At 44.6% G+C, this 25,071-nt stretch overlaps 1 protein-coding gene across 1 annotated transcript in view; it reads left to right on the forward strand.

The window, feature by feature from the left end:
• The window catches only part of GRIN2B (glutamate ionotropic receptor NMDA type subunit 2B), a 404,765-nt gene that overhangs the window by 371,141 nt on the left and 8,553 nt on the right, over positions 1-25,071 (forward strand). The window contains exon 11 of the mRNA XM_045870040.2: positions 24,383-24,543. Within this exon, the coding sequence (XP_045725996.1) occupies positions 24,383-24,543 (161 nt within the window). The remainder of the gene's footprint in view (positions 1-24,382; positions 24,544-25,071) is intronic.

The raw sequence follows: 25,071 nt of genomic DNA on the forward strand, positions 1-25,071 counted from the left end.
GACACAAAGCTACACTAGGAACACGAGCTTCCCCTGTGCATAGAACATAAGCTTTGTAATGTGGATCTGAGGAAGGTTTTCTTATCTGGAAAAAGAAGAAAGTTTTGTCTCATTCTGTTGATATTAGCAGAACCATCTTTCTGTGAAATGAATCAAAACAAGAGAAAATGAAATGAAGGCAGGAAGGAAGGAGAAAGGAAAGAAATAGAAATAAAGGACGGAGGGAAGGAAGGAAGGAAGGAAGGAAGAAGAAAGGAGAGGAAAGAAAAGCATCAGAACCAATCTTTGGCTCTGCGTAACTCTTCTTAGAAAGATGTCCCTAAGTAAGATACTAGAAGAATAGAAGCCTTCCCGGAGCCATAACATTTTTAAAATGGCAACTAAACAAACTAGCATGAGTGTGAATTCATAATTTCCCCACCTCAACTGAGTTGAACTGGGCCCCAAATAAAACCAGCAATAGGCAACAAATGATTTCAGTTAAGAGAAATCAAAGCATACAGCGTGGCATACTGTACTTAAGTTTTAGGTGCTCTGGGAGTGGGAGAAGCTTGAGCACTTCTTTGAACTGGTCAGATTATACGAATTTATCTGTGTGGCTTCTGTCTCAGGCCTCTCACTGTCAGGCCGTCTCTCCCAGGTTGAGAAGAGCAAGGGGCTGTGGGGACCCCAGGGATGGATGGAATCTATTTACAGCTGAGTCTCTGGTCCCAAGAGAATACAGCAAACAAGAGAGGTCCTCAACATCTTTTTTTCCCCCCTCTCATTAAAAACAAAAACTAGAAATAAGTGTTTCAGTATAAGGGGGCTAAACTTTTATATGCTCACTAAATCTTGGCTTGTGGGTTGAGGATTTATTAAGAATTAGTGTTTCACGATGGGCAACTAAGTTCAAGTCCTTGGAGACAAATTAATGCAGCTGTGAAAATTTATATGTGGCCAAAGGCATCAGGCCTAAAATGAATCAGGTTTTAGAGATGTCACACTTGTATCCATAGTAAACACGGTGGCCTGTGCAGGCTCTCGGCTTTGTGGATGCTTCAGCCTTTTGCCCTTCCAGTGCTCCACTCCCCTTGTCATAATGACGACAAGAGTGGACAAGGGTCCCAGTGGGCTGTGTGAGGCCTGTTATATTTTTGGAAGATTTCTGCACAGCAGGGCATGTGCTGGGGCCAGTGGGGGCCTGAGAGCGCCAGAGGCTGGGGAAGTCCAACCATGTCATTCACAATTCGATGCTGGGTTTTCCATTTCCAGCATGGCTCACAGCCATTAAGAGACCACCCACGCCCTGTATTTCCTCTGGCATTTTTATCCAGTCTTGTCTGGGGGGCTTTGATTCAGACTATCAAAGGTGTTAACCCCAGGCCAATATGATCCTACATGCAGCTTGGACTTTGGGGGGGCAGTCAGGAGGAAGAAGAGCAGAGTCTCGGGTCCTCACTTTAACAATTTGATGGTCAGTTCGTTCGAGTAGATCTTTTTGTTGTGGGGACGTAAGAGCAGTGGGTGCCTAGGGAGGGGGTGGCGTAGAGCAGGGTATGAATATTAGAGTCACTTGGGGAACCCTTTCAAACAAATAGGACTCTGTACATGCAGGTAGAAATTAAAATATAGGTGTGAAAGCTCCCACCTAACAGGACCTGCCAGGAGGTGGCTGGGAAACCACAGTATAAGAAGGATCATGAGAGCAAACTACTTTGGGGGAAGTAATTAAAGGGTTCTGGCATCCCCCCTTTTCTCCCAGTCGCCTCAAACCTACTGAAGGCACTTTGCAGGAATCATTTGCAGCGCTTGGTATTCACCGCCTGCAGTTAGAATGGAGAAGGGGCTGGCGTTTGGCCTGGACCTGAGAGGATTTCAAGGGTGACAGGTCTTGGCTCAAGCCAGTCACCTGGTGGGAGGGCCTTGGTTCCTCCGGTCTAGATTAGGCCATGAGGACAAGAGGGAGTCAGGCTGGGCCAGGAGTGGAGGCAGGTGTTTTTAAAGATCCCCTGCTCAGAGGGCGTCCTGCTCAGGATGAGGCAGCCAAAACAGAAATAGGCAGGAGGGGTGTCATCTGATGGAGAAGCCGAAGGGACCGATGTAAGCAACCAGCTGCCTTCAGGGGGTGGCAGACCAGAGTTCTCACTTTGAGAGACTCTCTGAAGAACCCACAAACTTGTCTGACATGGGGAAGAGTCTGCTTTGAACACCGGCCATGCAGAGAGACCATCAAAGCTAGATCACCGCCAAGCCCCTCAAGTGAGGGCTCTCCTGCCTCCAAGGACCTTTCCTGTCCCCACTGCCTTTCTCCCCAGCCCCGAGTGGGAGGAGAACAGCTTGAATACAGGATCCGTAATGGCTGCCTTCACTTTGACTTTTATCTTGGCCAGCTGATAGTCACTGGGATTCCTGGGGCCAAATCTGCCTGATATTCTCTGCTTTTCTTACCGAACACGTATTGAACTATTTAATGGGCAGATGCTATGTGTCTGCTCTTAGACTCTTCACATCTGTGGCTACTTTTAGTCCTCATACCCACCCTAAGGTAAAGATTATTGACACCATTTTCCAGATGAGGAGAGTCCTGTAAGTGTCAAGCAGATTCACTGAAGTCACACAACTAGCAAGTGAGGGTGTCAGGATTTGGTCTGGAGAGAGCTGCCCCATTTTACCACACCAACATAGCCGTGTGCCCTCTCTGTGTTCTCCTCGAGGTGTTGGCCTGAGGCAGCAGAATCCAGTCTAGCCCCCTCTCATGGGGATCCTGTCTGGCCTGGCTCCTCAGATTCTTGAGGTGGGGGTGTTTGTGGACCCCCCCCAGAGAGCGGATAGACCACTCTCTCCTCTGCTGTAAGTGCGCAGGAACTTAGAAGAGACTTTGTTCACTCAAATCCGGGCTCTGTTGTCTTTGTTTCTGAAATCACAGCCCCCTGCCCATCTAAAAGCCACTGACTTAATGAGGGTTGACTGGATAAATGAGTTAAACAGACACAGAATGTGCTGAGTTTTCTCTCTCCTTGGAAGGAACCCATGTACTTGCTTAATCCAGCTAGAAAGGAAAGATCCCACTCTCGGGAACCTTCCTTTTACAGGAAAGGAAAGGAAGGCAGGGAGGAAAGAATTAGAGAGGAGGGGAACATCCCCCACTGCATCCCCCGTCTTCATCTTAGGACAGAAATAAGGCAAGCACAGTATTGGCTGTTTCTGAAGTACCCCTTGCAAGACCATGAGTAGCTCAAGTCCATAAACCACCTTGATATTAAAATTGCTAAATGCTTAATTCCTGAAAACTTGCTCACACATCTCTCAGCTTATCACTAGCCCCACAGTGTGTTCTGAGTGAAGTGCAAGCCCGTTCAGTTTCTTGCAAGAACTGATTGCCAGCAGACCCCGAGACAGCTGGGACTCAGCCTTTTTTGGACGGAGTACAAAAGAGATGTTGAGCTGGGTGTCATCCTGGTACTAAAGAAAGAATGCGAGGATGTCTAACAATGTCTCCTGGTGGCTCAAATACAAATTGAACAAGATGGCTAACAGCATTGCGTGATGAAGGACGCTGCAGCCACGGCCCTCCTGGGCACAGGAACCTCTGGGGAATGAGCCTTTTTTTGCTCCCAGAAAAAAAAAAAAGTTGCGTTTGAACACACAAGGTTACCACTCACAGGCCTATACGTGACATACCCACCCACTGCTGCACACACACACACACACACACACACACCACAGAGGGTGCAGATGCTGTTCTGACTTGGAGCACTGAGCCATTTTCTGCTTTTTCCTTTTCCCCTTATAAAAGCGCGTCAAATTAATTGCGGCCAATTATGTACAAATCCCTCTCTCTCTGCCAATCAGGACCGCCTGAACGGGCAAGAGGCGCTCTCACCTGCTTCATTATGCAAATTGATATTCAAACGTGGAAGAACAATGCAGCCTTCAACCCAGCAGTGATTCCAGGTTGCTAATGAGAAGAAGCTGCTGCCAGAGGAGTTGTTCTAATCCTCTGAAGCTGATGGGAGAGGCCGAGGAGGCTTCATGGTGGAGATGGGGCCGAGTCAAAGTCAGCACCAGCTCCCAGAGCACCCGTTGCCCTGGTGCAGCTCAGGCCCCCACATGGAGGGTCGCCGCTAGGTCTCACAAGGTTCGGGGTGATTAGGAGTCCACTTAGTGTAGACAGAGCAGCTTGATTCCTTAATCACCCCTGTGGTCTGACAACCGTAAATACATTTCCCAGGACACGGTGGGCGTCTGGAAGCATGGGGTCAGGTGTGGTCCTCAGTGTACCATTCTCACAATGCCTGTGGTCAAGGTCAAGTGTGATCCACCATGCAAAGTCCACAAAAACAGTCCACACCCACGCACCGAGGAGGAAATCAGCAAACACTGAGCTCTCACATCATGAGACTAATCTATTGGGAAGAGGCCTATATGCCGTTCAGCCGGTCGTTCATTCAGGAACTCCTGTGTGCAGAGAAAGAGATCTTTGCTTCCCTGCTAACGGCAGAACGTCTCTAATAGCTGCCTCACCTGGTTGCCTTGTCTCTGCACTTCAGAATCTCTTGAACTGGAATTACAGTCCCGCCCCTCAACCCCAAGTCACGGAAAAGAGGCTTTTAACAAAACTATGTCATTGGCACTCTGGTCCTCTCTGCCAGGGCTGGGAGAGCCAGACACCGCACAGCCGTGAGGGGCATTCTGCTTGGTAGCGGTGGTCTCGGTGACGTGGAGTGGGGCTGGGAGGCGACTGGTTCTGGGAAGCTCCAGGGAATAGGCTTCCTAACTCCCATTTCGGTTTTCGGTTTGAAGTTTCATGAAATCACGCGTCATCCAGTACACCCATGTTCCAGGACAAGGCCCTCCAGGTTCCAGATGACCCAGGCAAGTGGCCGTTCCGCCACCAGCCCTCCCTCCGGCGGTCCCAGCGCTCCATGTGAGCTGCTATGTACACATCAAGCCAACATGACATCCTTGCGGCATCTAAGGATGTGCGGTTCAGTGAAGAAGTCAGAATCCCTGAAAGAAAAATGGCTCCCAAGGCCGTTCATAAGCTGGGCCAATCGGTCTGAGTGACCACCACTTTTCTTGAAATGGTTTCATGTGCTTATACCCCTAGTTCCAACATTTATATTGAAAACAAAAAAAGGTTTAAACTATCTGCTTCTTTTTTTTTTTTAAAGATTTTATTTATTTATTTATTTGAGAGAGAGAGAGAGAGAAACAGCATGAGAGGGGAGAGGGTCAGAGGGAGAAGCAGGCTCCCCGCTGAGCCGGGAGCCCGATGCGGGACTCGATCCCGGGACTCCAGGATCATGACCTGAGCCGAAGGCAGTTGCTTAACCAACTGAGCTACCCAGGCGCCCCTAAACTATCTGCTTCTTAAAATGCAAATACCTTTGGGACATTGAGTGATGGTATAATCTCACAAATCAGTGAGACTTTTTTTTTTTTTTTAGACCATCTCCCTCTTAACACCTAGATGTGATCTATTTGGACTGAAGAAAGCAAGGGCTTTAATTTTGTGGACACAGATCAGGTAGGAAGATAGGGACTGTCAGGTTTGGACACCCTGGAGGGGAGCTGAGGAAAGTGCCAGGCCCAGGAAGTGGGGTTTGAGTGTACAAAGTGTAGTGCAAGGGCCAGCCCTAAGCCCCAAGCAAAGGAAGTTCCGTCTCCTTTCTTCAAGTACTTCATCACCCATCTCCTGCCCCCCAACATCCCCAGATAGCCTACCCCATCCCCATACAGTAGCCAGAGGCCATGTCTGTTACCGTCTGCTGGAATCAGTGATCAGATGCCTATTTCCTTCACCGCACACGAAGATCCTTGAAGCAACGGACACTACTGTCCATAACTCTGTTCAGCTCCTGGCACCGTGCCTGCTACATCTTAGAAGTGCGTTTAAGTGAGGGCGCCTGGGTGGCTCAGTCAGTTGAGCGACTGCCTTCGGCTCAGGTCATGATCCTGGAGTCCCGGGATCGAGTCCCGCATCGGGCTCCCTGCTCATCGGGGAGTCTGCTTCTCCCTCTGATCCTCCCCCGTCTCATGTGCTTTCTCTCTCTCATTCTCTCTCTCTCAAATAAATAAATAAAATCTTTAAAAAAAAAAAAAAAAAAGAAGTGCGTTAAGTGAGTGAATGTTCCCAGAACATAAGCTAGTAATACGAATGCTAAAATTCTGTTCTCTTATGGATTAAATTGTCTTTAATGAGCTAACCATCTACAGTATTGTTTCTCCAGGGAAATAATATTTCTGTTTCTGAACAGCTGATTTATAAATGAACTGTTGAGGACAACATGTTCATAGGTTGGAGCCGGCCTATTAAAAATTCCATTTCCGAAGCCAAAAATAAATTGACCTTTGTATTATGTGTTTCTTTGCAATATTAGAAACCATGGGCCTCGTCCATGGTAATCACTCTGTAGAGCCACATCTGTAGTTACAGCCTCAGAGAATGGACCAGTCATTAGTGGCCATGGGTAGCGTTCCCTGGGCTAGATGCTTTACATTCTCGGTCTCATTTGCTTATCCTCCCAAACCTTTTAGGCAGATGCTAGCTCTGCTTTAGAGAAGAGAAAAATTAAGACTCAGCCACTACAAAGTATGGGATGTGGCTGGGCTCCCAAACCCCTTTGGTGCTTCAGATTCCCAGTTATAAAATGGGGATAAAAATGTTGCCAACATTAGAGCTATTATTCTCTTAAAGACTTATTATACCTGGAAAGTGCTCAGAACAGTGTTGCACGCATACTCATCCCTCAATCAATGTTAGGACTCAAATCCTATGGCAGACCCAGGGTTTGGGTCTAAACCCATCTCTCAAAGCCCATGCTGTTTCCAGTAGACGATTTAACATGTGCCTTGACAGACAGACTGCTGCTAATCCACTCTAGAGCCCAGTGTGGTCCTCCCTCTAGCCTCCTGGCTCGCTGCACTTGCCTATTTCAGGGAGATTCGGGGTGGGGGTGTCGGTGAAGGGCAAGTAATGTCAAGGCTGGACAGGTGTGCAGGGAAGAATGGAGAAGCCACTCCTCCATGCTTAAGTTCCCAGAAAATAGCTCTGGATCCAAGGCTGCCTGGAAAGGGTACCTGCCATGGGCCAGAGGTGCCCCGTACCTCTTTCAGCCAGCCTTCTGGTTCTTTCGAGACAAAGCACATAGCATCCTCCTAGGTGCAGGCTAAGAACTCATGCATGTTTCCAGTATCTATCTGTCCCCCATCGCTGTGATAGAAAACAATTACTTCCAATAGGATTCCATTTGACTACTGGGCCCCACCCCAAACGGTTTCTTACAGGAGTGGACAGATTATAAAACTGGGTTTCTCTTAAAGCCTTCCCTGCTCGTGTGGTCTGTATTGCCAAAGAATCGTCTGTCCTTTCAGACTCTCAGGAAAAGTAAACCTAACTCTCTTGGAGACTTGGGAAAGAACCTTAGCTCCTCTGTAAATTATTGATGAAACCAGAAAGTTTATAACCTTCCTGACTTTACCGTCATTACCCACATTGACTAGTTTATTTAGTGATGGAAATTATGTTCTTATTGTCATAAATAGTTGCTATGTTATCATTATTTGTCCACTAAGGGAGGAGAAACTGATGCTCCCTAATGACCCTTTTGCCATTTGGAAAATCCCAGAATGTCAGATTCGATGTGGGTTTGGGAGAGCTGAGACCCAACGGTTTCGGTCCCTAAGGCTTCTCTTCTCAGTTCCCAACTCTTCCCATCCCCCAAACTACTTTAGGTCTCTACCAACCAGTTCACACTTAACACGTGCTATTTAGTGCACCTGATCCTGCGTACATGTACAATGCAACCATAATGTAAGTGTTCTCTAATCAATTTCTTTGCTTTCTAGTCTCACCACCTAACCTTTATTTATTCAACAGATAGACCCTAAATGTCTTACTGGAACAGGGAAAATAAAAGCAGATCTGAACAGCTCTGTGCAGGCATGCTATCGCTAATCTTTTTGTCAGCCCTGAGCTCAGAGTCCAACCACACAGTCGGTCTTAGGAGTCCTAGCAGGTGCCATGCTGCTCAGGGCTAATGCCTAGAGGCCCTGGAGAAAGAAAGACCAAGAGTTGTGCTTCTTCATCTCAGAGGGTCTCTCCAGAAACCCCTCTGCCCCTTGATAAGCCCCTTGTTCAACCAGATTCTGCCTCCTACCAGAATCCTGCCCCTTTCCACAGTTCTTTGGATTGACGAAGGCCTGTGTTGTACCATCTGTCTGGCTTTTTATTTAAGTTTTTCTATTCTCTGCAGTTAACATAATACCTAGTACATGATAGCAATTAATTAAGCAAGTATTTATGGGATGGCTGTCAGTAACTCTATGGGTAGGATGGCCAGATTCAGCAAATAGAAATACAGGGCACCAGTTAACTTTGAATCTCTGATAAGTGGCAAGTGTGATTTTAGTATAAGTATGTCCCAAAATTTCATGGAAACCCTACCTGTGAGGTATTGGAAACATGCTGAGACAGCCCATGTCTCTTAGTCTAGTGAGGAAGGCAGACACTCAAACAGTTCTTAAAACAGAAGATAGTAAGCACAGTGGAATTTCCTTGGCTGCTCATTTCAAGGTTAAATAAACCCAATCTTTTAGCTTTTTACCTTAAAACTTGCTCTCTTGTCCTTCACTCACTTTCTGAACCTTCTCAAATTTCTGTTGTGAGTTGCAGAAAAGAGCCCACAATGACCATAGAGCCCTCCCAGTGGCACATGAGGGGCCTGATGTTTTCCTTCCCACCTACCATACTTCCTATTACAGGCTCCCTATTTAAATAGCAGCACTGCATTGTCAACTCATGCAGCTTGTGGTCCACTAGGGCTCCACAATCTTTTTTGACCGTGCTTTTGACAAAGCCAGTTCCCGTCCCTTTCCACTCGTTTGGTTTGACATCCTGTGAGAGTTACTTTGTATGTTTCCTAATTGAACTTCATCCTTTTAATAATCTCTTTCATCATGCCAGACTTATTGTTTTGATGTTTAATTCTGTTTCCCAAATGGCCAGCCATCCAATCCAATTTAGTGTCATAGCAGATTTAAAGAGCAAGTTTTCCATCCCATCATTGAACTTATTAAGGAAAATGAGACCTTTCCCTGTGGAATAAGTTACCCCACACTCCCAACTCAAGCTGATCACATCTCCCATTTTACTAAGTATCCCACCTGCCTAGTCACAGGGGCCTCTTTTTTGATAAAGAAAAACTTCCTTCTTTACAGCTTACTTTGGCATTGGCTAGATAGAGCCTTTTTCCCTTTCTGTTAATTGGCTCCTGATTTGGAATTTATAAAATAATTTTAAACCTGGTGTCTTAAATGAATCATCATGGAGCTCAGTAAGGGAACGTTGGAATAGCTTCCTACTCGGTGGCTGAGGCAGCATCCCCATTAGTGCATGTTTCCTCTGACAATGTCCACTCAGGATTTAAAAAATCTAAGTGTGGAATGGACTCATCTAGATTATTTTCCCAAATAAGGTGTTGCAATTCATAGGCAGGCTGTCCTGCCAGTAATCCTATCCCTTCAACCCATTTGCGTATTCTACCAAAAGTCTCTTTGCCAAGCCTGGAATGAAATACACCTTGGGTTTTATTTTAAGTGGAAAAGTAAATTTCAATATGTTAATCTGATGCCAGCTTGAAGTTGTTCCTCTGAATATGCACATCAGACCAAGCTATTGAGTCTAGATTCAAAGAGGAAGGTACTTACAGGTGGTATATTGTTGGAAGCTAGAGTTCTCAGATCCCAAGATATCCTGTAGGTAGGCCACCAGATAAGAATTTTCTGATCTAAAATCTGGAAGAGGCTCTAAAATAAGTTTATTTCTGTCTCAGGCTTGCTTTTTTTACATTAATAGAATTATATGTTACATGGTGTGTAACATACAATAATATTTAACATGTTTATCATATTTGTCTCTCCCTACTATACTATAACCTCCATGAGGACAAGAATTTTTGTCTCTTCAGTGATATATCTACCATAACTATGTAGAGCCTTGCAAATAGAGGTGCTCAAATATTTGTTGAACAGATTAATCATTTAGCCAATGAATGACTAAGATAGTTATCTAATTCATATAGAGTTCGTAGTATAAGCCAATACTTTTCTTTCTTTATTAGCTATTTGGATTTGAGAAGCAGTGGAAGGTAGCTTCATAACTAATGGTTTGGGGGTAGGTAATGTAGATCAGAAATATTTGACATTTATAGTAGCAGATAGAATTTGCTCATCTTGTGGTTTCTACTATCAAATCATCCAAATTGAGCAAGCAGTACTGAAGAAGAGTAGTGAATGAATGGGGTCTCCCACTGTACTGCTATTGTGGTTTGTCAGATCTTAAATTACAATGTGATTTCAGGACTTATTTGGCTAGATATTTAACTTCTTTGAAGCCCCGATCACTCCCAGCCTCCTGTGTGAGAGGAGTAGTGGTCTGTCTGTGTATGTGCCAGGCCTACGCAGTTCTCTGAACAATGAGATCTCGCCTTCTCCATCAGCCAGCTGGCCATTTCTGCTCTCCCATGACTCCTTTAGCAAGAAGTGGCCAACCCTGAAATACCGCAACAGGGCTGCTTTCCACTTTCATAGGGGAAAAGAGATAAATGATAACAAAACGAGCTTATATAAAGGAATTATTAAAAGTAAAAACGGTTTCTAAGTTTTTCCTGAAAAATACATGTTAAACATAACCTCTTAAACCATCTTTGATCGTCTGAGTCTAAATCCCTGAATAGCACCCACATCCCAGTACCATGACGCAGAGCAGGTGCTCACTGAATATATCTGCCTGGAGCATAACCGTAAAGAGGAATGTGAGTTATAACATAGTTCAGAATGATTTTCAACAAAAGGGTTGGAAGTAAAAGGGCTTTTTGGCTTAACCCTCAGTCAGTTGGCAAAATTAAATTCCACTCCTCTACCCATATGGCTATTTACTTTTGTAGTCCTCACCTTAGAATAATTGTGTTACCATTGTAATTGGAGGCCCATTAAGGATGACTTAGGCACACTGAACTCCCATTATCCCTAAAGGACTAGGGCTTGCCTGGGCTCTGGTGCAGGGCAGGGGCCCAGTGGGCTCTCAGTTCATGTGTGGTAAGCGGAGGGGGGAGGGGACAGGAGCAGAGAATGGCTGTTCGGTCTTGGGTAGTTAATAAAATGCCCAGGGCTCTGCTTCCAGCTATGTACAGTGAGGAAATCACTCAGTGGGCATTTCCCAAACTGTATTTCATGGCCCACTGGTGATCTGGGAAATATAATGGGTCTTCTTTAAAAAAAAAAATCCATGGCAAAATAGGTTTGGGAAAATTCTGTGTCAGGGTTAAATAAGTTTCTTTACCAGAGGACTTGTCAAAACCCTCCCCTGAGACGGTCCACTGTGAACCCCAGAAAGGGATGCAATATGCACTGTGGGATCACGAAAGCTCCCTCCCAGCACTGACATTCTATAAGCTGGAGTGCCTCAGCATAGGGTTGGCTTTATTGACCAAGGCAAGAAGTTCTGCTGTGCTGTAAATGGGTCACAATGTGACCATGTGTGCTCATGCTGGCATTTCCATTTCTCGGTTTGGAATTGACTGATCTGATTGATTTGCCAGGAGAGCAGAAGTGTGCCTGTCCCCCGTGATATGCCTCTCCCTGGATCCTCACTTGCCCTAGGCCCCACCTGGCACAGTCCATTGGCAGTCCTACCCCCACCCCGGCTTCATAATAGGAACCTCAGGTTATCATTTTAACAACTGGAGCACCCCGAAATTCATCAGGGTATCATGCATGTGGAAATCCTGATAGTAACCTTCAGTATTCTCCCCCAAACTTTGTAGGAGCTGCTAGGGCTGTTCTTGAGGCTCCACAATCCGTTTCCATGGTGAATCCATTTGTACCCTTTACTTAAAATCTTTAAAGGCCATTTCTCTTTGCTAGCACCCACAGCTCTTATAAAATATCTGCAACGTTCCGTGCACTCTCCCAGGTCGGTGTGAGAGGTGGAGTGGATGGCAGTTAACAGCCCTCTGAAGTTTCACCTACGGGTAGTCGAGCAAGCACGGCCGAGGCCACCTGTCATACACGGGCTGACTTAGGGATAAAAATCAAATGCCAAAGTCCTTACACCTCTGTTCCACTTCATCTGCATGTTACCATAATCATCTCCAATTCTGTCACATTTTTGGTGCCAAAGAAACACTCATATGCATTGTCAAGTCCTAAATTTGACAAGCTCTTGTGGGATCTCAGATCTGACATATTTTCTGAAGGGAAGATGGAGAAGGTGCCAGGAAAGATGTCCTCAGCTAGCATGAGGACAAATTAACTCCTTATTCACCAGATAAGCCAGGATAGCTCTAGCTCTCAGAAATCCCGACGTTCAACTTCGTGCTGCGTGATGATGCATTCGCCGGTAAGGAGCATACATTGATTGATTTTTTCATATATAGCACGTGGATTCCCATTTATGCTATTCAAATAATTCTTTCATTCCTTTAGTCATTCGTTCATTCACATCAAGAGCCTCCTAAATGCCAGGTACGGTTCTAGGCACTAGTGGTACAACAGTGATCAACATAGACAAATCTTTTCCCTCGCATCACTTGCATTCTAAAAGGAGGGAGAAGAAAATACATTTAAAGAGCAATTTTTGACAATATTAGGTGTTAGCTGCTAACATAGAGCAGAGAAAGGAGATGGTGAGTGTTGGCAAAGGAGTTGCGATTTTAAATCGAGTGGCCAGAGAAGGGCTCAGTGAAAAGACCATCAGGTCTGATCTGAAGCTAGTGAGGGAGTGATGGATATCTGGGGCCTTCTGAGTGGAGAGAAGAGCACGCTAAGGCAGGAGCTTGCCTGGTATGTTCCTGGTGGTGCTAGGAGGCCATTGTGACTGCTGAGGGATGGGCGAAGGAGCATAGTGGCAGATGGGGGTGAGATGATGTTGACCCTACCGCCTTCCCTCCTTCGTCCTCCTGAGTATACAGACTTGGATCCTGTCAGGGCTTACGTTTAATGTCTCTTTCATGTATCCTTCCCGTTATATTGCCCCTGAAAATAGTCCAGACCCTCAGTCATTTTCCAGTAAATGTCCCTGCTCCAGCCTCTCTGCTCTTCAGGCCATACTGCTGTCGCTGCATAGTGATACCTACACGCCGTGGCGTACCCATAGCATCCTTGTGCAGCCTGACCATTCGGGGTGCTCTGTGGTATAGCTTCTGGCCACGAGCCAACTCTGTTCCATGTTCCCATGGACAAACATCCTTTCCAACTTCAGTTAAATCACAGTGCTCGGGTCCCTCCACACCTTGGCTCATGCCACACCTCTTGCCCCGAGCGCCCTCCCCACACCTCTGCTAGTAGAAGTCTTGGCCAGTCTGGAAGAGCTCCATCTCTGCCTCCTGTCGTTAGCCTCCTAACCCATCCCCTCATGATGATCTCTGCTCCCTCTAAACTTGCAGAGCCCTGACTTGCCTTATGTCTTGTTTGGAACTTGGCCCACTCACCTCGTCATTGGGTTCTTCTATCCTACAGGCATTTGCTGAGCATCTGTTTGATGTGCATAGAACTCTGTGATGTGTTTTATGGTTCTGTGAGGACCCTGGGTTTGAATCCTTGTTCCATTCATTTCTAGCTGTGTAACCGTATTCAAATTACTTAGCTCTCTGTGCATCAATTTCCTTGTCTGTTAAATGGGGATAACAATACTACCTTGTAGAGTTGATGGGAAGATTAATGAATTACTGTATGTCAGTTGTATGGTACGTTATCATGGAAGTTTTAGCTGTTTCTCTCATTATATTACCATTTTAATTTCCAAATGCATGGTAACGGAGGGATTGTATCTGTGGCCTCATTTCATTTCAGATACTCATTTCAGAGCTCAGTGACTTATGCATGGATTATAGCCATTAATGTGTGTTGATGATATTTTATGGCCAGACTGCCAAACACATAAGACTTCAGAGTACATGGCGTGGCAAAGCTAATATTGAAGTAAACTCATCTGCTCGGATCTCCTAGCTCAGGGCCAAACCTCAGATAGCTCACATAAACTCTAACACTGTTATCTGATTTTATGACATATTTTAGGAAATACTTATTAAGGTTCATATACCCAAATTTTGTAAAATGCCAAAGAGGTACTAGGAGGAAAACTAATAACCAAATTCCAGGAATCTGAAGAACTGGTGTATTTTATGTTCTGGATGCTCTTCTGGGGGCACCGCAGGAGAGTAGTGACCATGGAGGGCATTGTATTCCCTCCCTCCCCTCCTCCTACCTCAGCTCCACACTGAGCCCAGAGAGGCAAGGGGCTCCTTCCCCAGCAGCACAGCATCCAGAGTTAGGAAGACATACTTACCAGGCTTCTCCCATCCAAATGCGGATTTCTTCATATGCAGATTTTCGTGCGTTTGCCGCTATGGACAACCGGTCCTAATATTAACAGTGCTAATGTTAATGATAAGAGAAAAAGAGAACAGAAATGACTAAGGTATTGAGTGCTTACTATATGCTAACTCACTTTCTGGTAGTAGCAGAATGATACCGGGTTCTCCAGGGGCCCAGGAAGAGAATTGAATTACTTTTGGCTCTTCTGTTATATACCTGTGTTTTCTAACTACATTCTGTAATGTTACTGTTACTGCAATTCAGTCACCTACCCTGAGTGAATTTGAACAATATTCTCTCCAATGAATAATTTATAATGAAATGTAGAATAATTGTTTTTTCCTCCCACATCCATCCCAGAGTATAACTTTCATGAAGGTGAAGAATCTGACGATCTAATCCATCACTGTATCCGCAGCGAGCTTATTCCACAGGGAGATCCTGGGCCCCGAGTTTTGAAATGGAGGATTTGTAATGGGATGTTATACCTTATTTCTCTTCCCAGAATATAGTTGAAATTCAGTTTCAGAACTAATTGGCTTGTTTATTAAGTCTCTCAGTTAATAAGTGATGGAGCTCAGATTTGAACTTCGGTCTTCAGAGCCCACATGTCCACTTACACTGTTTTATCATTAAATTGTCCGGTCAGCGTAAGCACAGACTGCCTCTTTGTCCCGTCTGTCCCAAGCGTTTATGGGCCGTGGCATAGTGAGGAAGATCATGCCTTCAGAAAGCTTAGTGTATATATAACCATCTCACCTTCTTCTCCCTTTGGGCGAACAGGGACCATGTTGGGGGTGAGGGTGGTGAGGCTGCTTTCTCCAGCCACCCCCTCCCATCGTCAAACATTGCTCAGAGTCTGAAGTCACACACACATACATGCTTCATCCTAGTTAGGCTGTAGGATATTATTATGGGAAGATTGAATAGCAGACAGAATAATAATAGTTGCTGTACTTACTCTGTAGCTCATGGGGAAATTGGGAAGATCAAAAGAGAGAAGAGATGGGGCTCCTGGGTGGCCTAGTCGGTTAAGTGTCTGACTCTTGATTTCGGCTAAGGTCATGATCTCAGTGTTGTGAGATCGAGCCCCACATCGGGCTCCATGCTGGTCATGGAGCCTGCTTAAGAGTCTCCCTCTCCCTCTGTCCTTGCCCCCCTCCTCTCCCTCTCTAAAAAAATAAAATTTAAATTTAAAAAATTTTTAATTAAAAAAATAACAAAAGAGAGAAAAGATGCAAAAAGAGTTGCACTTTGAGCAGGGGATGGAGCTATGACCCAGCACTCCCAACTCCTGGGTGTTTACCTTAGAGAAATGAAAATTTATGTTCACACAGAAACCTGCACATGAATGTTACAGCTGCTCTTTTTGTAATTACCCCAAACTGAAAGTAACCTAAATGTCCTTACATGGGTAAATGGATAAACAAGCTGACACATCCATACAATGCAATTCCACTCAGCAATAAAAAGGAATGACCTACAGATACATGCAACCGCATGGATGCATCTCAAAGGCATTATTAGAAGTACAAAAGCCCATCTCAGAAGGTTACGTCCTGTATGATTCCATTTATATGACATCTCGGAAAAGACAAAATTTATGGAGCTAGAGAACAGACCAGTGGTCGCCAGAGGTTAAATGCGGGGGGGTGGGGGGAGTGTAAAGGAGTAGCACGAAGGAGTTTTGGGGGGGATGATGGAATTGTTCTGTGTCCTGATTGTGCTTGTGGTTGCAAAATTCTGTATGTGGTTAAAATTCGTAGGACTAATGAGGATTTAGTGTTTCACAGGTACGTAGCTCCAGTTGGGGAAAGATAAGCAGCCCTGGAGATGGATGGTGGTGATGGTTGCACAACAGTGTGGACGTGCTTCATGCCACAGTCCTGTACACTTACAGATAATTAAGATGAAAAGGGGCACCTGGGGGGCTCATTTAGGCCACTGAGTCCTGATTTCGGCTCAGGTCATGATCTCAGGGTCCTAGGATCCAGCCACCTTGTGGGACTCTGCGCTCAGCGGGGAGTCTGTTTGAGATTCTCTTCCTCTCCCTCTGCCCCTCCCCCTGCTCATGCTCTCTCTGTCTCTCTCTAAAACAGAGTCTTTTAAAAAAATAAAATGAAAACAAATTTAACACTAAATTTTATGTTATTTATACTGTAGAATGAATGAATGAATAGAATAAAAAATTTCATAAAAATAGTAAAAGTCAGTAAGAAGAGAAGTGGTGAAACAGGGTATGCATGGTAATGAGAATGATAACTGATAACGGGGGGGGAGGGGTGCTGGGTAGGTAAAAAAGTGGTCCCTTCAGGATTCTGATGTTCTGCCACAGCCTCACAATTAGTAGCACAGGCCAAATGACACCCTTGTATCTGAAGCCTTCCTACCTTTTCCTGCTGGTGCCTTGAAAGGCGAAGTGGCATTTGGGCATTGATTCCTTTTGTGATTCAAATGTAAAAGCAGGCAGAATGGGATGAATATTTATGTGCAGGATTGTCAAGCTTTGAAGACAAAAGCCCCCAGATTCCCTGTCCCATGTGGATGGACCCTGCAAACAGGACGTACAGTATTCATCCCCGCAAGGTCATGGTGCTGGTTTGTCCTAATCTGCACATGCTGACCAGACTCCCACTGAATGAGAAGAACCATTTTCAGGGCAGCCAACTACCCCAGAAGGCATTTTCTTGCCACCTTCTCCACGTTAGTAGAGCTGCTGTCATTCACAAGATCTAACTCTGATTAACCTCGCTGGGCTTCGTCTGGTGCTCAGCACAAAAGCCTGCACACAGTCAACATTGAGGAGGGTTTTTGTTTTGTTTTCAGAACCTGCTCTTTCTCCTGGCGTCACGGCCTCAAAGACTTCTCTGCAAATATGTTTCCTCACTTACCATGGAAACTAAGCAGTGTTGGAGGAGGGGTCTTAAAGCGGAGGGATTCTCGCAGTGTAAACGGATGTTAACTTCCCATCTCCATCCTTCCAAATCCAGCCCATCCTCCCTGCCAGCTTAAATCCAGCCTCCTCCAAGAAGCCCTCCAGGCTGATTGTAGCCTTTCTCTTTTGGAACTCTGGCGGCAGTGGTCTGTAACTGTGCGGTCTTGTGTTTCACCTCGTTGTGCACCTGCCATCTTTCATATTCTTGGATGGGAGGGCCAGTGTCTGGTGATGCTTCTGTTCCTCCTTACTCCCCCTGGTGTCCAGACCGTCGTGGGAGCTCAAGTCCTGCTCCGCTCCTCTCTATCTTCGTCCTCCAACCTGTTGCTCGTGCTGACACCCCTGGGCTCTTTCTAATACAAAAACCCACTCTTGACACACCTCCAGAGTTCTTCAGTTGCTTCTGATAATGATGCTGATGACACCAACAATAATAGTAATGATAGCAATAATAGCTAATGTGGTGCATTTATCATGTGCCAGGCACTGTGCTAACATTTTGCGCAGATTAACTGCTTGAATACTAAGAAGCCTGATGAGGTAGGTGCTGTTATTGGCCCCACGGTACAAATGTGGAAACTGGGGCACAGAGAAGTTAAGTGAAGTGCTCCAGGTCACCCAGCTCTCCAGCAGCAGAGCGGGGATTTGAATGCAGATAGTTTGGCTCGAGAGGCTCTGCTGTTTCTTATCCCTTAGAGCATGAACTCTAAACTTTTTTGCACAGAATTCAAGTCCCTTAGTGATCCAGGCCCCATCTCCGTCTTCAGCCATGTCGGCCTCCAGTTATCACGGCCACATCTGTTAGGCTCTGACAATGACAAGCCGCCGCTTATCTCCAGTCATGCCCAGACTCTCTCACCACCCTGTGTCTTGGCACACTTGTCACCATCTAGAAAACCCCTTTGCTCCTCGTGTCCAGTGGGAAGGCTCTCCCTTCTAGTCTTGACCCCCCTGCTGCAGCTTCTAGACTGCTGATGAGGACCGTGCCCCATGCTCTGTGCTCCCACTGCTGTGGAGGCACGTGGTGCCGTAGCTCGCAGCACGTGGTTCACTACCCCCCTCACCACACCTCATCAGGCCTTTGTGTCTGCTGTTCCCTGGCCCCGCTCCCCATGCCCCTGGTCCTTGCATGCCTGCCTCCTCCACGTCATGTGGGTCTTCATTCCGATGCCACCTTCTCGGAGAGGCCTTGGCAGGACAGCCGGTCGAAACTCGTTCTTCTGCCCATCACTCTTTTTCCTGTCTAATGGCTGATTCAGCCTCTTCCTAGCACTTCATTTGCACTCCATGAAATCGTCTGTGTTCCAGTTATCTATTGTATCTATTGCTGCATAGCAAACTACCCTGACCCTCAGTGGCTTGGAGCAAGAACCATTTCATGGCATTTGACTGTTTGGGGGGTCATATACTTGGGCAGGGCTCGACTGGGTGATTCATCCACCTCATGTGGCGTTAGCTGAGGTGATACGGTAGTCATCTGGTGGATGGGCTGGGCTGCAGTAGGGTCCACGATGGCTTTCGTCTCCTACCTGACACCCTGACCAGAATGATTGGAAGCCTGGGCTAGGCTGGGACTGCATATGGGACCGAGATGGCTCCAGCACCATGGTTTCAGGGTTCTTGGACTTTCTGCAGAGTGGACTGCTTCCCTGGAAGCGAAGTTCCAAGAGGCCCAGGTGGAAACTGCAAAGCTTCTTATGACCTAGCCTCCAAAGTCCCAGAGTGTTACTTCCGCACATTCTACTGGCCAAGCAAGTCACCGAGGCCAGGCTAGAATCGAGGGGAGGAAACACAGACCTCACCCCTTTGGGGGAGGAGTAGCAAAGAATGTGTGGTTGTGTCTTTGCCTCCCCCCTTTACAGTGTGAGCTTTCCGAAGGCAGGATCTTAACTCTTCTTCATACTGTGTCCCCAGCCCCAAGAAGAGCATGTACACATGGCAGATGCCAGTAAATCCTTGCTGAATATCTGTATGAAGGAGAGAATAAAGGGATGAATAAAGGAATGAATGAAAACATGAATGAATGTTTACATCTCTGACTCTCTAATAGTTAAATCTTTTGAAAACAGAGCTGGATTTTTTTTTCATCTTTGTATCCTTAGTTCTTAATACAGTTCTCTACACTCATAGATGCTCGGTATATATGTACCAAATGAATTGATGCATTTTAATTATTACAGTTAAAGGAGAAAATGTGAGTTATTACCAGCAAATACATAGGTGTTGGATATGAGTAACTGCTGTGAGTGAATTAATAATGCCTTATACACACGAAAATAAGTTTACATATTTATTTAATAAATAAAACAAAACAGACCAGACCCCCATTTCCCTTTCCCCTTCTCTCTGCAACAGGCTGTATGAGAGGCTCTCTATTGGGAAGGTGGCAGCCATGGCAGCCCCAGAACCCTCCAGTCCCGTCGTCTTTGGGTGGGGCAGGGACCTTTACTCCCGGCCTTCTAGCACCTTTCTCCTGCCAAGGCTGCCAAGACTAATTCACTTTGAGGTTATTAAGATGGGGGCTGAGACGATGGTCTGAATACCTAAGAGGACTGAATTCTGTTTCCCTGCCGCTGTCCAGGAGGATCAAGTGAGAAACAGTTCTCGGTACATTCAGCACGGTTTTGCCCTTGCACAAGTACGTGCCTACAGTAATTGCTGGAAGCCATGTGTTGATTCCACGGGGGTGAGTGTGAGTCAGCATTTGATGTGCCAGAGAGAGAAGGATACCCTTCCATGGGGCCCCACTTAGAGCGTGTGGCTTCCCTCCCAGTGAGCAGTCGTATGGCTAGCCAGCCCGCGTCTGAGTCGGCAGTGGGAAGGCTTGGCTCCCAGAAACCAAGCCTCAGCTTGTCCTCCTGCTTCCCCACGTGGCCTTGAACAACTTACTTGGTCTCTTCGGGGCTTCAGTTTCCTCACCTATGAATTGGGGCTGCTCCTTAAGGCTCCTTTCTTTCTGCGCTTTTATTTCTCTATCTATCTCAATCTGTTGTTAAAATTCCAATCCGGGTAACTCTGGAAAAAGATTCCAAGTTCAAGGAAGCCCTGTAATGGCCAAAGGTGACGAGTAAGGAATACTATGTTAAAGTCCCTACTGTAAAATCAGACAGAGCTTTTTAGTCCCACGCTGGTCTCCTTAGTGTATTTGGGTTTTTTAATTTTTTTAATTGTTTTTTGGGGTCCTCCCTGTTCTGTGGATTTTAAGACTCCTGGTTCTTGACAGTACAAAATGTTACTCCCTCCCCAAACCCCAGAGAGCATCGATTACCATTCAGGTTAAACAAATGCCATATAATGCCTCACAGCTTGGGGAACGTTTTATTACAGGGCATTTAGTGGAAGTGTCGAGGTATTTGGAAGATTATTCTTTCCTTCTTCCCCACAGGTCTCGCTGAACATGCAGTTCTCAGTGGCCATGAATTTTAGTCAAGTTCAAGTTCCAATGACAGTTAAAAAAAAAAATCTGTTTTATTTAAACCTCACAAGCTGGGACAAGAAATTTCAAAGAAAAAGCCAAGCTCACTTCTGCTTCTGCTTTGGCAAATTCTGGGACACTGCACTCACATTCTTGGTCCTCAGAGCTGGCCTAGTTTAAGGAACAAATGAGTTTTCCATCTTAGGAAACACTGGCTAACACAAGACAATTTTAGATACTAAGGTTTCATCCTCACCGAAGCAGTTAATAATTTTTGGAATCCACCACGTGCCAGATATTGGGTTGAGTGGTTTCCTGTATATTATCTTATTATTAATCAAAAATAATGCTTCCAGAAAAATGGGGCTCTGTAAATTAACTAACTTGCCCATATTCACACAGCTGGTCAGAGAAAGAGCTAGGAGCCAAATGCAAATGATCTGCCTCCAAGACCCTGCTTTCCAAGGACTGCGCTTTCCCATTCTTTCAGTGCTGCTGGCTGGTTCCTCTGATTGTTTTCTTATGGAGGATGCTTTCCATCAGAGCCTTGCTCTGTCATCATCATTTACTTCCTTCAGATTTTTAATAGCTTAATCGATTTTCAAATATTTTCTCTCCATTGGTGGCCTGTCTCTTCATGATCTTAACTCTGTCCTTCAAAGAGTTCTTAATTTTGATGAAGTCTAAATTTTTTTTTCTTTTTTCTTTTTTGGTGGATTGTGCTTTTGGTGTCACATGTAGAAATCTTTGTGTAACTCTGGGACTTTTTCCTGTATTTTCTCCTAGAAATATTATAACTGTAATGTGTAACTTGGGGACTTTTTCCTGTATTTTCTCCTAGAAATATTATAGTTCATATTTAGGTGTATGATTCACTGTGTGTTAATTTCTCTGTATCTAGTGAGGTGTGGAATGAGGTTCTTTTTTTTTTTTTTTTTTTTTGCATATGGATATCTAATTGTTCCAGTACCATTTGTTGAAGACACTCCTATCTCCACTTTATCTGCCTTTGCACCATATATGTGTTGGTCTATGGATGGGCACTCTACTTTCTTCTGATGATTTCCTTATTCTCTCTATGTTAATGTCACACTGTCACGATCACTCTCACTTTAGGACAAGTCTAAAAGTCAGGTCTTGTAAGTCCTTCAACTTTTTGTCTTTTTTGCAGTCATCTTGGCTATTTTAGGTCCTTGATCATTTCTTTAGTTTTTATTTATTCAAGGACATAGTTAATAAAACAGCATCTGGAAATCTGAAGATAATTTAAAATTTAAGGTTATGAAAGAGTAGTACACAAACTTTCCATAATCTAGCTTCATCCGGAAATGAGGCACTCGGGGCATCAGATTCCATTTGGTTAATCAAAATTGTTGCATATACCTTATGTGGATTGCCAATTAAAAAACAAACAAACCAGAAATATACTAATTTATGCTGGAATTTAAATGGACATGATTTCAACTTTCACTGATGTTTCAGAAAATACTTTGGGCCTAGAATATCTTGGTCATTGTGAGCATCAGTTGTCATCGTCCTAGCAAAGTGGGGAATCACTGATTAAAGGGAGTCCATTTGTTTGTATTGCTGCCTGCCATAGAAAATACTCTGCTGTTGATTGGGGGATACCTTCTGTCAAACAAGTGAAGTGTTATCATTGACAGTGACATGCATAGCATTCTGTCTCTTCCAGTAAAGCATATCCTTGTTTACTTAAGCTTGCTATCTGCTGGGGACAGTGAGGAATACTATTAATTAAGCCAGTTGATTCCAGATAATGTTAGCCATTACTACTTGTCCTCTTTGCCTCAGTCTTCATCTGTGAAACGAGAGGTTTGGACTAGTTAACCTTGAGTGGCTTACCCAATTCTAAAATTCTTTGTGACTCTTTTATTCACTTAAAAATCACAGCCCTTTCAAAACCAATTAAACAAAAACTCTTAATGGCAAAAAGCACTGTGATCAGTCAGACTGGGAGCCTTTTGAGTCAAGAAGAGTAGTGGTCTTTTGATGCACCACAGATTGCCTGACACCACTGCATGACTCTGCTTTTAACTATGGCCCACTCCGAGCACTGAAGATAGCAATCATGGTTCCTGGTGCTATGACACTTTGTGGTTTATGAAATCCCCATATTCTGGGAAGCTCTTGAGCTTTTCAGGTCAAGGGAAAGAGAAAGGAGAATGTCTCTAAGCCCACACAATCCAGAGGTTCAGAGTACTCCTGAGTTGGCATGTTAGATTTTCAAATATATTTACAAAGTCAGTGGTATAGTATTGAAAGAGGACTTTAAATGTCTACCTTGTCTTTCCTATGCCAAGCTACAGCAGAGCTACTCTGGTCATATTCTATCCAATCATTTCTGTACTAACAGAATGGGAAGGTTGAAGAGTGTGAAGTTTACTGGGGAATGCAGAATATAGACATAAGTTAAAAATAATATAAAGAATCTTTATTGAGGACTCACTGCATGCAAGGTGCTATGCCAGGCACTTCTTATACATTAAATCCTTTAATCCACATAACAGTCTTGTGAATTAGACTTTGTTGTCTCCCTCTTGCAAATGAGGAAATGGTGCACAGAGAGTTCATGTTATTTGCCCAAGATCGCACAGTAGTATGTGGCGGAGCTGATCTTCAACCTATATTTCTCTCATTCTAGAGCTTAAACTCTTAATGACTATATCAGGGACTAGCTCTCAGAACTTAGCCAGCTCATTTAGTGCATAATTGCATTTGTAGTGTGATAGAAACTAAGAACATCAAGTCCTTTTGGGTAGACTTGGTGGAGGAAAGAACTCACAGAAGGTGTCTTGAAGAAACTGTTTGAGTTACATTTTGAGATGAAGGACATGAATTGGCCTCAAGAGAAAAGTGAGTTCATGCTGAGGGGACAGACTATACGAGGCCATGAAGATACAAGTGAATAAATTATTTGTTCAGGAAGCAAAGTACAGACTTACTCATTGCAGGGCAATACCAGAAATAAAGCTGATGTCATAGGTGTGAAAAATCCAAGAGATTTCACTTTGTTATGCTGGGCACTAGAGATCCACTCCCAGTTCTTAAGCAAGGGGAGGAACATAATTAAAACTGTATTTGATTTTACAATTTATTCTATAACTCATATAGAATAAATATGGGCTTTCCATGCATCAAGGAAGGTCAAGAGAAAATTTCTTAGCAAAACATATTTGATACCCAATAAATTATGTTTAGGACTACATTATAGCTCATCCCACTAAGGTCCTATAGCCTCAAATGATGCAATGACAATGAATTTAAGCCCCTAAATTAAGAGGCCTGGGAAACATACTTTACACAGTTTTCAAGCATAAAGGTGACTAAGCCACTGTAGTTAAGCTGCACACTCCCATCATCACTGGTCTTGTGCAGTATGTGTAAATGGAACACGCAAAGGTTATAGATTAATCCAGGATTGGGCTAACATAAAGCTCTCAACAATACGTATTAAACCGAGATGAAGTCTTCTTTCAGTTAGCATCTGCTGTTCCTGTGTGAGGGCCATTGTTTGGTGAACTGTAGTTGGGTCCCTTCCATATAAATCCACAAATGCTAACTTAATATCTCTTCACATTTTCTGAAGCATTTTCTTTCTTTCTCTCTCTCTCTCTCTCCCTCTCCCTCTCACTCTCTTTCTCTCTCTCCAGTTCCAGAGACCTAATGACTTCTCACCCCCTTTTCGCTTTGGGACTGTGCCCAATGGCAGCACAGAGAGGAACATTCGCAATAACTACGCAGAAATGCATGCCTACATGGGAAAGTTCAACCAGAGGGGTGTAGATGATGCATTGCTCTCCCTGAAAACAGGGTAAGAACTGCTTCCAAGCTCAGAGTCTTTGATATGTTTCTCACATTTATTAAATGTACACTGAATCAGATATATCATGCTTGGGTGCCAGACAAAGTTAAAGCAAAGAAGACTGCATTTGCTTCCTATGGATTTCCAAGTTGAATTTGACAATATAATTCAGGCCAGTGCACAAAGATTCCTATGCTATTATATACTTTTATGTATTTTTGTTTTACAAATTATATTCTACTTGCATTAATGTAACCATGAAACAGGAATGAAATAGCCATAAAAGTAGAAAGGAAGAGTCAAGGCTAAGGTTCATGTATTGCACATGAAACGAAGCCCTGTTGACCAGAAGGTGAAAATGATGATTCTGGTGTCTTGTGGACAAGGGAGAAATGAAAGAGGAAAGGGGTGAAGGTTTTTAGACAACAAAGAGTGAGAATGTATTGACTGATCTCCAGTTCCAGCTTTTGTTGGTGGTCTTTGATCCAGCTTTATACTCTAGAAAGTATTGTTTGTTGAAAGGAGCTCCACGAACTG

The sequence above is a fragment of the Mirounga angustirostris genome, unplaced genomic scaffold (assembly GCF_029215605.1).
Source record: "Mirounga angustirostris isolate CCGP_5_RB_7025 unplaced genomic scaffold, mMirAng1.0.hap1 SCAF_5, whole genome shotgun sequence".
Lineage (NCBI taxonomy): Eukaryota > Metazoa > Chordata > Mammalia > Carnivora > Phocidae > Mirounga > Mirounga angustirostris.